Source organism: Hyalella azteca, unplaced genomic scaffold, assembly GCF_000764305.2.
Source record: "Hyalella azteca isolate HAZT.00-mixed unplaced genomic scaffold, Hazt_2.0.2 contig12328, whole genome shotgun sequence".
Lineage (NCBI taxonomy): Eukaryota > Metazoa > Arthropoda > Malacostraca > Amphipoda > Hyalellidae > Hyalella > Hyalella azteca.
The window spans coordinates 609,808-624,505 of NW_025942288.1; the positions used below are offsets into that span (position 1 = coordinate 609,808).

Consider the following 14,698-nt stretch of genomic DNA (forward strand, 5'->3'; position numbering starts at 1 on the left):
TAACGAGCTAGCAATTGCTACCCAGAAGATGCCCCTCGAACTTTGAGCCGATGCATAGAGAAGCTGATTTACGTGCTCCACGAGTCATAGGCGGTCCTAATGCAGGGTCGCTCACACCTCTAAATTTTGTTAGGGATGCATAGTTGACGGCTCCTTCTGAATTAACTTATCTTAAATGTGAAATCCTGATTTTCTAAACGCCCATTTTACTTTTGTATTTTGTACTTGCATTTCCCAGTGACTATACTAGGATCACATTAACAACAGTTCTACAGACGTCGCATTTTGCTTCAATATACCCTAGTTGCTCCAGTTGGCCACAAGGTTCAATTTCAATTAAACTGATGTAACAAACGTGTCAAGGCAGCGACATTTGCCAGCCTTGATCAAAGATTAACTGACTAGATTAGCCCTTTAATTCTCGCCCTATCTTCGCCAGTTGTTTAGAGCCAGAGACTGTGACCGTGACATCGTTGACGGTAGTCTTAATTTCTAGCATCCATTGTGTGTTGCTTCCTTGGTCAGTTTATACTGATTCCGGGTGCCCAGTTGGCGCACCTACTACTGATTATTATTTTAACTGGCTCAGTGGCTCTTCTCCTATTGTTATTCCTCTAATATTACCGGCTGATGCTTCAATCTATCGACTTAACTCAGTTTTTATTGTCTTGTTTTTGTTCCTCAATATTCTGCATTCTAATGCATTTAAATGAAGTCTTTTAGTGCACGATCGAGGCATGCAAGATCTTGGTTCATTATATTGCACTGACGTTAAATTGATACGACATGCAGGATGTCTCACGGCCTTCATTATCCGTCACTTCAACTCGTATGTTTATTTGGCTTACAGGTGCGTAAAAAGTGGGATGTATACTGGGCTTTGCGGGTACTCACTGGAATGGTCATTACTCATAGATGCTTATCTAAGCAGATTCCAGACGTGTATTCTATTCAGATAATTTGTTTGACCACGGAAGATGAATTGCATTTGCCATAGCGATTAATTGTTGTCTGGATGGATAAAGTCATTGATTTCACTGTTCGAACACATGGTGTGAAATATGAAGTACTTTTTATAAAACAGATGAATTATCGTGGTCCTTTGGCTCCTTTGTCTCGACTTTTTAGACCTTTATAGGGGATAGAATCGTAAGTTGCAAGTAATTATTCTCTTTGTCAACGCAAGCAACAGCCATCTGAGTTTTCCGTTCATCTTACATCATTATCAATAAAATATAATTGGTTATTCAGTGCTCATGTCAGCAAGTCAAGCAGTTAGCTCTTTCTTCAAGCTATCCCCTATTTTTCTTGGACGAATATAAAAAATATTTGCATAGGTGGAGTTCCCGAGGTCTTTAATATTAGTTACTTGAACAAATCAAGCGTCTGCGTCACTGGACTCGATGGATGTATGCGTGGCACTTAACAAGCAGCGCATATCGTCGCAATACATCAAAGAAGGGAGGATGGAGCCCTGATTTCTTATGCTAATATTAAGCGCTTTGTCGTTCTGTGCCATCGCCCATTCATGTTTTTTGGCTGGCGACCACATGTGCCTGGTCGAGGCTAGTGCAAGCAGTACTCCTAATCGCTCCTTATTTATTCTTGTCGAAAAACTCTCACTAGTATAAGATTAGCCTCATTTTCTACCTTCAGCTGCAGCAAGTTCCTTTGCTTCAACTTTCCATTGAGATAGAAGTCAATAAAGTAATAACTTTTTGAAAGGACATGATTTTGTTTTAGACAGCAATGAAACCTATTCATGATATGACTATTCGCAAGCCTTCACTTTCATGCGATCCTAAACAAGAGATTTGATTTATAATTTTTTTATTGAGTATAAGCCATACAACATATTCAGAATAATTACCTACAATTTTCATTTGGATGAAATTTACGTGACAGTTCCCTCCTGATGTTCATAGGCACAACCAACAAAAACTTAACATTTTTTCATTCAATTATATTTTTTTTACTGCATCGTTACAGATATAAAATCTTTATTTCGATCAGGCAAAGCTATTTTCATTATTTTTCTTAACCAAATATGAGCTCCTGTATGCAGGAAATGAGAACAGTCGAAATTAAAGACCATTCCTTGGGCGTCGATTATTTATAAATTTAAGCCTAGTGATCCTGCATCATACATGAAGCGTGTACGCACTCGGCCTACGAATACTCGATGACCTGTAATAGTACATACATTGACTCTAGACTGACCAGGTTAGATGTTATAATGAACAAAGTGCCTTTGACCATCCTTAATTCAGTGGCCACCGATAATCAATTAATTGTTTAGAATCAGGTGATCGTGTTGCAGTACTCGTACCATATGTGGGACTTGCATTCTTGGAACTTTCACCCTCCACCATATCAAGGTCCTAATGTCCCATGTTTAAGTGCCCTCTAGCTGTACGGCAGGTCCCTCTTAATTTTAATGTTGCAGCTACGGGAACGGCTGCTAGCTTACATTCAACGCAAGGTCCTCGATCGGTCCATGTACGCGCTGGCCGACGCTGATTAAACTCGCTACTTTTTGTACCTGATGAGAGTTTCTCAATGAGATTGCGCAGTAGCAATCCCTCATTCTTGCGCATCCAGATGAAACTTTTGGGTGGTGTGAGGTGCTGAATGGCTGAAATATGTTTGATTATTTGACGTGGAAGTCTTTTTGTATGCGTTAGAAAAAAGCCTTTCTTTTTACAAATTGTTCGCCTATACGTGCATCAAAATGTAGCCTGGTTCGAAAAGTGAGACGTATAGAAGCGCTAATATTTTCTTCGTCACTGCTGGTCGTTTAAAGCGTTTGTCTTATTATTGTAGGCGCTCTAAAAAAATCGAGTTGTCTTTGTCAAACCCTATGATTATTGATTCAATATAACTAATCATAGACAAATTTTTGAACGACCACAAAACCAGTTTTTCTCGAGTCATACAAGGCGTCTAATAATCCTAGTTGTAGTAATGTAATTGATTGCGCCACTGAAATAGCATTGTTATTCTCAAGATGTGCCTACGTGTACTGGCCAGGTGGGCAACCCAGAGCCAGCTGGCATTGTATTTAAAACTAGACAACGATCACGTGTCCACCCGCGAGTGCCGTGACTCTGTGCAGTTCAATGCCGCCCCTGACATTGACATTGATCTTTGGTGGTGGCTCCTCTTCCTCGCTCTCAGGTCTTAAAGCGCTCTGTTGCATTTGTCTCCATGCTACTTGCTAGACCTTGGGTGTCGTTTGAAAACAGTCTTTAATGCGCCCATGTAACCTTAGTCATGCTTCTTTGAGGAAAGGAAACGAAGGAGCTTTCCTTCGTTTGAGGACAGCTTGTCATCATATCAGTCTCCACTATCTGTGTTTCAGCCATTATTCTTTCTGGGCACAATGGCGAATTGCGTACATTTGTCGCGTATCTTTCTATTGTTCCTAATTTTTCGTAACGTACGTATTTCCATCATTAGTCATTATAAATATTTTTACGTGTGCTCCTTTAGACTGAAATTTAATTCTCAGAAACTGCAAATTAAAAGAGGAGCAGAAAATACGATTGAACGACTATAAATATACCGGCCTCCGTCGTATCGTTTGTACTATTAAATTCCTAACTTGTGAAGCATTTCATCAGTTGTTGATGACGCAGCTCGCATTGTTTCTACCTCGTTAACAACTTAATTACGATCTCGAAAATTACGGGGGGTTCTGCTTAAAATCCTCCTGCATGTACACTGATCGATGTGATCTTGTGGCAACAACGTTGGCGATGTATATCTCTACTTTAAATTTTAGTTCTTGGAACTTTTAATATCATTGGGGTAATTATTCTTGCTGTTAATTCAATTAATTTCCCATTTTTAATTTTTAAGTATAGAATTTCTCTGCGGTGTGAATTAAGCTATCTTACGAATCCAAAATTTCCTACTAAAAATTGCTTTACTACAATCGTTCGACATATACTGAATTTAATGTTAAAAATACGTTATAAGCTGCAATGTTATAAATATATAACATTTTTGACGAAACGGCTGTACGTCAAATTATTAGACTCTTACTGGTCAATGTTGTTTTTGCGAATTGTTCATGACTTTACGAACCATTAATTTTTCTCGCTGTTTCGGAAGCAATCCATTTAGTTATGGAGTACTCGAATGAGATGTATTTTATTAAACTCCTATTGCATGGGCTCTGCAACGCTGCTCATAAAATATCATTATTTCTGGTGTTGACCTAATGATGTCATCATCTCCCTGATGAGGTGCGGCTTCAGAGGCCCCGAGCGTTGCATATGCGAGTGTAGATAAGAATCGTTACAATTTTTGTTAGCCATGAACAATGATCATTTATGTTATTTATTTAAAGTAAAAGCGTTTTGGACATAGTCTGTATCACTGTTTTCCGTCCGTTATTTCTTTTGAAACGCATTTTAGAGTCATCCTGTCGTAATTTTTTGGTTGATAGCGATTATTCACTAGCATACAATTTTATTCGTTTCTTCATGATCTAAAGTTCGTTGGCAAAAAGTTCTTATTTATTTAGAATGGTCTTTCCTATTTTTGAAATGATTGTCAGCACGCGACCATAACTTAGAAAGAGTTACGCCAACATGTTTGCCTGCACAAAGAAAAACATGTTCTGATATCTGCGCCAGCTGTGCGCTCCAACTTTGACGTGCACTTCTGTACAATGCGATAATACAAGTTGAAAGGGATGCAGGTTCTCCCGCTACGGAGTACCTGCCATTGTTACCCAAATGATTGAGGGTCTTACCTTAGGATATCGCTGCCTGCACTTCATGTTTTACAGATGGTCATCTGGGTTATTTTTCTCCCCCAATTCTGCTCCTTTCGAGAAGTGAAGCGCTCTCAACAAGTTTTGAAAAATATTATTTAGTTCTGTAGTAGATACATTTTAAGTTTCTAATTTTAGATTTAAATGTTGCTCATTGTAAGTAATACTCGTTTCTGCTTCCTGAATATTCCATGCTGTAGGGCAATAGGTTGAATGCAAACATAATTTAACAACTAACCTCATTCAAGGGATTCTGTGCTCTACGAATGTACGAAGGTACTATTATAATGAAGAGAATTTAGACTATCAAGTCTTACTCCAGGGGTACTCTATGATGAAATGTTCACCTGTTTATGGTGCTAATTGCCGGGTGCGTCACATCGCCCTGACCTCAACCCTGAGTTTGCAGGTCATCTAAAATCTTGATACATGGCTGCTGTGACACTCCAAGATTCGGAGGAACTTTGTCTATTTTCTTTCCGCGTTAAGCCACGAATCCATCTGCTTTAAGTTATCTTCTTTAGAGTGAGGTCTGTACGTCCAAACGTGGCTTCTTCCTCTACAATCTTGATGATTCACGAGGAAGATGAATGGCGCGCCGAGGTGAACAAAACTATCAATCTCGCCCGTCATCTTATGTGCCAACTGCATCTTCTGGAATGAAACGCTGCAAAAACCATCATTGTTATAGTTGGCACCTGCATGAACATGCTTTGTATACTATAGTTGTCTAAGTACAAATTTGGCTTATTTGTAATTAATTGGCAAACGTTTTATTTCTTTTGTAATGACTTACTGATATCCGACCCCAGCAAGATGGCCGATTTCCATCCGTCTATGATTCCATCGCACTTCCGAACTCTCTTCCTCATGTACCTGTGCACATGTACCTGACCTTTACATTACCAAATAATTTTTGCTGAAAATCATTAATCTTACTTCGATTTATTCATCGAATCTTCCTGTCTAGAGTGAGACTGTAGCATCTTATCTCTAACACCTGTGATCAGTATTGCTCCAAGGCATTATCGACTGTTGCAATATTTTTGTTTTATTTATGTCTCGGCTATCTGTAAAATGAATATCTGTACATTTTGTTCATTTTTAGGTTCATTCGGTTTATTGTAATTTACCTGTATTGTAATGTAATGTAATTGTAATGTTTGCCTGTCCGACAGATGTCGATACCCCAGAGCCTGACGAGAAGTCCCTGATCACTTACGTGTCTCAGCTCTATGAGATCTTCCCTGAGCCGCCGAGCCTCCACCCGCTCTTTAGCATCGTGAGCTATTCATTACCTACTTAATTACTCTAGTCTTGTGATGGCTTATTAGGGAGAAAAATTGTTCCTCGTGTTTAGGTCTGTAATCTGAATCTCGCTCATTATAGTTCGGTGTAGTCTATAATGTGGTTTTCACTAATCGGACCTTATTTCATGAAGCCGTGATTAATTAATTACAACATTCTGTCGAGAAATTGAAATCTGTTCTTAATTTTAGTCATATCCAGCCAAAATAAAAGAAAGTGCCTATCAGTGTAATGCTGTCTTTATAGACTTAATGCTCTAAAGTATGATCGCTATTTAATTTCCTACAAAAATTTCAGGAGGCACAACGCAAGTTGGAGGAATATCGCGAGATGGCGACTGTGCTGCTACGCTGGATCCATGAGCATCTCAGCGTCATGACCGACCGACGTTTTCCTTCCAACCCCGTCGAGCTGCGCCGACTTGCCCAGGAGAGCACAAGGTAAGGGGCCCTATGCCTGCTGTACCATTCATTTCGCGATGTTGGTAGAACTTTTTACACAAAACGGAACGTATTCACATTTTTTTTAGTTGGCGATTTGCCAGGAAATTCACGGACCGAAATTTTTTATAGCTAGTCTGTCACTTGACTTGTCCAGGGCTCACTAAAGACAATTGTTATAATAATGTTTATCGATTGGTTAAATAACTCTGCTGTGTTTTTAGGTTCCGGCAAGAAGAAGTGCCGCCACGTCAGAGAGACAAGAGCAAGTGCCAGCAGCTGTACCGCGACATCCAGCGTCAGCTGGACGGCACTGGATTCCTGGAAGATGAGCTCCCTGGAGAGCTCCATTACCCGAACATTGACGCCGAATGGAACAAACTCATGGGACTGTTTCAGGAGCGAGATGACCTCCTGCACGACCACATGTCCGGGTAAGTAACGCGACCTAACATTCAAAGAAAACTTGATATTACGAATACGTATAATATTTTTAGAAGAATTATTCAGTTTCAGTTAAGTCTACCGCCAGTTTCTGCTAGCATCAATACAACCCGTCAAGCGAAGCATGTGTGAAATTTATCCAGGGTGTAATCGTGTTATAGGTACTCCTCCGTTATAATTTGTTACTCCGGACCAAATCAATTTACACGAGGTTAAGAAATCTCCGTTGAAGTATGAATCAAGGATATGTTAAATTGAGTCATCTAGAGCATCGACAGAAGGGAGTAGTAAAGGAGTGCTATTTAAATAAAACGACATTGATTTTGGAGCATATTACCAACATGCGAATTAACTCGGCAATTTAGCTCTCCCTGTCATTGAGAAGGCTAATTATTATTACATTGTTCACAAGAATTGGTAATTCAACTGATTTAACAATCGCACCGTTCAGAGCGGACCGCCTGCAGCGGCTAGCTGAGAAGATCAACCGCGACATCCGGCAGACGGAGAACACCTTGGACGAAGTGGAGACCCGCATCGACGAGGAAGCGCGCCGCATGGATCGCCTCCACCCCGCTGATGCCAAACGCAACTGCGATGAGCTGGAGGGCGAACTGCAGCAATGCGAGGACACCATCAGGTCTCTTCATGGAGACGTCAGGGTGCTCAGGGACAACAAGTATCCTGAGGCTCCAACTCTGCACAAGAGGTCAGCGTTGAAGCATACATTTTTGCAATGCATACTCGTATCATAGTATGCTGATCGAAGAGCATGTGTCACCGTTTGACTGAAATACAAGGATTAAAGCTAAAATTTTCCAGTTCATTCTTTCTCTTCATATTCCAAATTTTGCCGTTTATCCCATCTCTCCCTATCCCCGTCCTTGATATTTTCTAGCTTCCTCAGTAGTTAACAACTTTTTACTTAACCAATGCCTAATAATCCATCAGAGTTCTGAAGCTGGAGGAGCGTTACGTAAGCGTAAGGACGCTCTTCGAGAACCGGCTGCTGATCGTCCTGAACAACCGCTCGTTCAGTCAGCAGGAGTCGTTCACCTCCACCAAGAGGGTGATGGTCTCATCCGACGCCCGGTCCGCCGACACCAGCGAGCACTTCAAGTTCTTGCAAGAGTGCATCACCTGGTGCAAGGATAAGCTGGTAAGCGCAACTATGTCTATGACGATATGTAGGCTCATCTTTCTGATTGTTTAGGACTTATGATATGTGGATATAAACTCATAGGAAATAGTACAGGTTATCTGGTTGCCATCTTTGGTTAATTTTCACTATCTATCTTTGATGCAATTCTAAGAATTATTGTGCCCTATCCTTTCAATTATTGTTGATTCTAACGATTAGCTTCAGTATTATTTCAGTTGTAAGCGTTGAGAGACTTGCCTATTCTTGTGACTGCCATTCACTGTTAATCTGCAGAAAAAGCTGAACGCCACCGAGTATGGCAACGACCTGGGCGCGGTGGAGAAGGAATATGACAGCCACCAGCGGGAGCACAAGATCATCTATCAGTTCAGCACCAACGTCGACCAGTGCGCTGCCGCTGAGGTAAAATATTACCAATTTTTCAGTCGTTTTATATTAATGAGATTACTTTTTATGTTGCTCGCGGCAGTAGTGGCATTATTTGATGTACCTATTACTTGGAAGGTTTTTCAACATTTTAGAATATTTTACAACATTTTAGAAAAAAGTAGCGAGCAGTCACCATTTCACAAAATATTTATGTATATACGCTCTTATCCGTTGTTTCACCCGTTTCTGAGTAAATAATTTTCTTGTTATTTTATTTGGTAATGTTCAAGAATTTAAAAGCGAAGAAATGGCAAGTAAATTCATCCTATTTCTTGGGAAACATTTTCAGTCAAAATATAACGAATTTATGTGACATTTCATTTGCATTTAAATTCCTGATGTATTATTGTTTTCAAAGCTTGACTAAGTGTGAATGACAGGTTTTGAATGTCGTTCATTATGTTACCGCTTTTCCTACCTGTACTCATCTTGAATTTAAATTTCTGTCTTAAAAATTAATCTACTTTATAATAATAATTTTTCATCTATACTCTGCAGAAGAAGATTAGTCCCGAAGAGCACCCTGCCTACATGAACTTGCTGTCCCAGCTCCGCAAAATCTACGCGGAGTTGTTGGCTCTGAGCAACAAGAGAGTCTCCGACTTGCACGCTCTCCTAGAGTTCCTACAAGCAGCCACTCAGGAGCTCATGTGGCTCAATGAGAGAGAAGAGACCGAACTCAACAGAGACTGGACCAACAAGTCGCTCAACATCGCTGAAGTAGAACGTTACTACGAGGTGAGCTTTAATTCAGTAACTGCTGCCTCTTCTTAAACTAATTTTTTTATGGTAACCTCTATGAAGGACAGCATATTCTCCAAAATCATCCAGCTTTAAACAATCTATTTTTTTATTGTTGCTGATTTGATTAAATTCGAAGCTACATTGTTAAATAGCTAAGTATATGGTCATGAGTTAGTCATGTAATGTCCACGTTTTATATTTTAAGTTCTTTGTTACTTTTGGTGGTAACAAATATTTTCATTAGCAGAATCATTGTTTCACTTACTTCGGGGCAGCTTTTCGAATATTCGCTGATGAACTATTATCAGTAATTTAGGTATTATTGTTTGATTTTAAAATTGTTCCGAAGTAAATGTTAGTTTATCTAAAAATCACAATGATCGTATTTCCATATTACCCTCCCTAGGAGCGAGCTGAGAAAAGCTAGAATTATTTCAGATGATTACGGAATTAAAAATAATTTATTAAATCGCTCACCTTCTAAGCAGATTTACTATAATGGAGGTCATCGTATATCATTTATTAATGGTTCTTATTGTGGAATCGTTAGTCGCTGATGGGTGAGCTGGAGAAGCGCGAGAACCAGTTCAGCAGCGTGCAGGACCGCGGCAACCAGCTGGTGATGGCTCATCATCCAGCGAGCAGCACGGTCGAGGCTTATCTCGCCGCCATGCAGACGCAGTGGCAGTGGCTGCTCGAGCTCACCTTGTGCCTTGAGACGCACCTCCAGCACGCCGCGCACTACCACAACTTCTTCACTGAAGTCTCCAAGGCTGAGCACTGGATCCTCGCGTCAGTGCAATGCAATCGTCGCTTGAGCTGGCCGCTTCTCTTTTTGATGTCGGATTACCAACATTTCAATATTGCCTACCAGAAATTCATGAAGATGGCTTGAATACAAATTATGACATCATTCATTTGTAGTTTGTGCTATAAATACATATTTTATGTTTTTCGTTGCTCATTGATTTCCGTATTTTTATTAGTTGCTTGTTTTTGTTTTGAGAAACAGTACGCTTTAGTTTCGGTAACCTTGTGATGAAATATTACCTATTTTTACGTTTCGTTAAATGCAGTTCAGTCGTAGTCAACCAAAATTCTATCAAACTTCATATTCACTGCCACAAACTCTACGAAATAATTCAAATTCATTAACTTGTTTCACCAGTCAAGACGAGAAGCTGAACACGACCTACTCAGTGACGGACTTTGGCTTGGACGACGGCGAGCAGCTGCTGAGGGAGATGCAGGAGATCAGGGAGGAGCTGTCGAGGTTCCAGGGCACCGTAGAGGAGCTCATCACGAGGTCCAAGACCATCGTGCCTCTCAAGCAGCGCCGCCAGACCCTCAGGCAGCCAACGCAAGTCACTGCCATCTGCAACTACAAGAAAACTGACGTGAGTATCTGTTTTTTTTTTGTAAATAAAGCTAAAAAGGTTGTAGTACAAATTGGGAGTAGAGTAGGAATAATAATCAAATGTATTGCCTGCACGGATTCGACGTTTGCTGAGAAAATTGTTAGATTTTTCAAACTTTCGTCGTTCCGGAATCACAAATTTTTCATTATGTTCAATTACGTCTAAACATTTCTAAATTTTTCGCGCATGTATTTTTTTTACTTGCTTCGTCTCCATTAGATTTATTTTACAATTTCTGCGTTCGATTTGCCAACCTGCGTTCATGTGTTTCGTCCAGATCTCGATCAGCAAGGGCGAGCGCTGCACGCTGCACGACAACAGCAACCGCGCCAAGTGGCGAGTGGTCAACAGCCTGGGCGCTGAAGGCCTCGTGCCCGGCGTGGTCTTCACCATCCCGCCCCCCAACCAAGAAGCCATCGACGCTGCTGAGAAACTCCGCCGCAATTACGAGCGATGCATTGCCCTCTGGCAGAAGAAGCAGCTAAGGATGAGGCAGAATATGATCTTCGCGACCATTAAAGTTGTCAAGAGCTGGGATCTCAACCAGGTAACCCAAGTCACTCTGATGGAATAACCTCATCAGCGCTCAATAAATAGACTTTCTACTTCCCTATATGAACAATGATTTGCTATGCATGAAAATTCATTCAAGTATATTCATATTTATTAGTTTGACATTCGTTGAATTTCCTAGTCCTAGCTTTTGCACGTTGCAGTTCATTGCAATGGGCGCTGACCAACGCAACGCCATTCGTCGCGCCCTCAACGAAGACGCTGAAAAGCTCATCCAGGAAGGCGACCCCAACGAGCCACAGCTGCGGAGACTCAAGCGCGAGATCGATGAAGTCAACAGACTTTTTGATGAGTTCGAGCGTCGGGCCAGCGGTGAGGGACGATGGCACATTTTGTGTATAATAACCTGAGAGATGCTTGGTGTGGGGGGACAGATGAAAACTAAGATTTAGGTGATGTTATACGTATGATGACTGATGAGAAAGTTCGGCTTACAAAGAGACATCAAAAACTCCGAGAGGATTTATTGTGGTGTTCTGCCTTGTACCAGGAGATATTTTCTATATCTAATTTGTAGTCAGATTCATTGGTGTATTTTTTGTTTTTGTGTGTTTTATAAATCTCTCAAATTAGTCAACGTTCTAGATGTTATGATAGATTGATTCCACTGGTGAGGTTTGAATATTTTGTTTGACATGCGGTTCAAGAATATGGGGTTTAAATAACTAATTAAATAATTTACAACAAGTAACTTTCATTCTATGTTCTCCGTCAGCCTTAATAATTTGGTTTCTATATGTTTGCATCGATTTCATAAATCTTTTTATTATTTGGTTCGCGGCTTTCGTATTCAGAATCTAAGAGTAAGAAATTTAATAAACCGTTTCGTATTCAGAGCCTAAGCCAGGCCAGGCGCTGGTGGAGCAATGCTCGAGCCTGAAGGACTACCTGGACATGATGGAGAAGATGCTCATCCAGCGCTGCCTCGCCGGCATCCCCAGAGACCTGGACCTCCTCGAGCAGCTCGTCATCGAGCACAAGCAGTTCGAGAACGACCTCTCCACCCACGAACTCGAGGTTAGATTCCACAACTTTGCTGGTATTACTTTCTTGTAAATATCATTAAATACATGCTTAATTATTTTCATCGTCATTTTGTGAGTCGAAATGAAATACTGACTCGTGAATCGATTGCGAATTCAAATATTGATATGATTATATGTCATTTTTCATATTCTCTTTCAGCTCTTCTTCTTTGCGTAACCACGAACTTAAATTGCTTTTTCCAATTTTATTGCTAATACTCGGATGTGCTTGCACTCCTCTACTCGTTTAATTGTCTCTGAAATAGTTGAATAAAGTTAATTTGAAGAAATTTGTGAAATCGCTTTTTTTACTCCATTGCGTCGCGTCAAGTCCGCCTGCTGTATTTTTCCGTGGGAGCTGTTGAGATACACAATGCGAATAATAAACAATTTGTTATTGTAGCAAACATTTTTCGAGATTCTCAAAACGTTTTTTTGTGCGCCAGGTTGAAGGCATCCAGAAGAACTACCAGTCCCTGCCACGACGCACTCCAGCCATCCAGCGCACCGTCGAGTCCATCACCCAGCAATGGGACAGAATCTGGGCCCTGTCCCACGTCTATATCGAGAGGTGAATCTCATTGTAATATTCCATTACTTCAATAATTTACGTGTTTGCTTCTAAAACGTGTACATATTTTTTATTGGTATAACACTGCGTCTTTTTCAGTAGAAAAAGCGATCGTTTTGGGGAAAATACAAAGTCTACTCTGATGTTAATTACGTTATCAGTGAGAATCAAAATTAATGATTTAATTACTCGTATTCCTTTGCCAATTAATTGCAAGCCCTAGTGTGTGGGAGAGTGAATCTACTTTTATTTCTTTCTCTGAATATCTACTAAGTCCGTGTTCTTAACTGATCAGAATGAAGTGCGTGGAGATGGTCGTGACCGGCATCGAGGAAGGCACTCAGGTTGTGTCTGAGGTGGAGCTGAAGCTCGCCGAGCATCAGCATTTGCCCGACGACTTGGACGACCTGCACGCAGCGCACCAGGACCTCGTGCACATCCAGCAAGTCATCCAGGACCATCAGGTGAGAATATTTCTTGTAAAATATCAAATGTGTAGCAAGACGAAGAAGACGCCTCGTGTCAGATCAGTGGAATATAGAACTCCACTCTCAGAGTAAAATATTCTTTCCCGTTTCTGAAATCTGTTCGGAACCTCTTCGGTGCCTGCCATTGTAACGCGCATTCCATTCGAAGTTTTTCCTGATTTATTTCCGCTGTTCATACTAGCTAAAAATTTATCCGTTTCCTATATCAATACTTTTCATTTAAAATTCTTAATTTTGAGACAATTAGAAATTTTCTCGGCAGGTTCTGATCGACAAGCTGCTGGAGGAGTGCCGCAACGTGCGCTCGCTCGTGGTTCGCTCTCGGCCCACGCAGAAAATCCACCCCGACGTCGACAAGCTCGAGGAAGACGTCCGCAAACTGCGCATGAGATGGGAGAACATTTGCTCGCAGATCATCGAGAGGTTCGTGGAATAAACGAACCTTCTTTATTACCTTTATTACCTTTAATTTCTTCGTATAAATAAATGTGCGTTTCATTAAGAAAGCTATCTATTCACTTTTTGCTTTATAATTAAATCACTTGATAATGAACGTTCGATTCGATAATTATGTGCTTATGAAGATTACAAATTGTATAACTTAGTGCGGAAAATGATTCATAAAATGAGATATCCTAAGTCTAGTGACCTCTAGGACAAAATGTCCCAATTACCAGAGAGGCAAAATCAATGATTTAAATTCTCCTCCCTTTCTTGTGCTTAGAATTATTTCAAAATTGGTGATAGGTGAACCGTCATTTCTATCTCTTAGCTATAACATCATAACTGAACGCACAGCATAATAAATTAAGTTCTTGGCCTTCCTTTTCAAGGGTTCCTTCTTAAATTTTTCCTCTAAATGCAAAGCCTGTGGTTTCCTTAAACTCTAGGCTTGTGATGGGCCTTTGTAAACAAGCTTGCGAATTGCGTTTCTTCTGAATTTCCGAAATAGGAAACGCCATCGTAAAAACTATCGTCTAATAACATTTACGAATCGAGGTGCTCTGATTGAAAACAAAATCTCTTTAATTCTCTACAGCAGATGTTTCGTTAAAACAGCTCTCTTTTCTCTTTGGTTACAGGATTCGATCTTGCGAAGCCGCTTCGAGCTTGCTCGAGAAGTACCGCCAGAACGCCGAGGAAGAGAAGATCGAGATGCAGCGGTTCGAGAACGAACTCAGGAGCCAAAAAATTGAAGATCTTGGTCCGTCCGAGGCGGAGCTCGAGGCTGAACGCCTCAGGGTAGGTGTACGCCGGTCTAATAATGTCGCAATTCTCCCTCCCTCTCACCTCCAAGGTACACAGCTTCTTCG

The 14,698-nt window shown here is 40.7% G+C and overlaps 1 protein-coding gene across 1 annotated transcript in view; it reads left to right on the forward strand.

Moving 5' to 3' along the window:
- Window positions 1-14,698, forward strand: part of LOC108669508 (dystonin) — a 195,401-nt gene that overhangs the window by 87,299 nt on the left and 93,404 nt on the right. Inside the window, exons 7-22 of the mRNA XM_047883232.1 lie at window positions 5,962-6,065; window positions 6,389-6,531; window positions 6,756-6,965; window positions 7,427-7,684; window positions 7,927-8,134; window positions 8,411-8,539; window positions 9,065-9,304; window positions 9,861-10,102; window positions 10,479-10,707; window positions 11,006-11,275; window positions 11,445-11,613; window positions 12,137-12,318; window positions 12,773-12,897; window positions 13,193-13,361; window positions 13,648-13,808; window positions 14,468-14,627. Of these exons, the coding sequence (XP_047739188.1) occupies window positions 5,962-6,065; window positions 6,389-6,531; window positions 6,756-6,965; window positions 7,427-7,684; window positions 7,927-8,134; window positions 8,411-8,539; window positions 9,065-9,304; window positions 9,861-10,102; window positions 10,479-10,707; window positions 11,006-11,275; window positions 11,445-11,613; window positions 12,137-12,318; window positions 12,773-12,897; window positions 13,193-13,361; window positions 13,648-13,808; window positions 14,468-14,627 (2,999 nt within the window). The remainder of the gene's footprint in view (window positions 1-5,961; window positions 6,066-6,388; window positions 6,532-6,755; window positions 6,966-7,426; window positions 7,685-7,926; window positions 8,135-8,410; window positions 8,540-9,064; window positions 9,305-9,860; window positions 10,103-10,478; window positions 10,708-11,005; window positions 11,276-11,444; window positions 11,614-12,136; window positions 12,319-12,772; window positions 12,898-13,192; window positions 13,362-13,647; window positions 13,809-14,467; window positions 14,628-14,698) is intronic.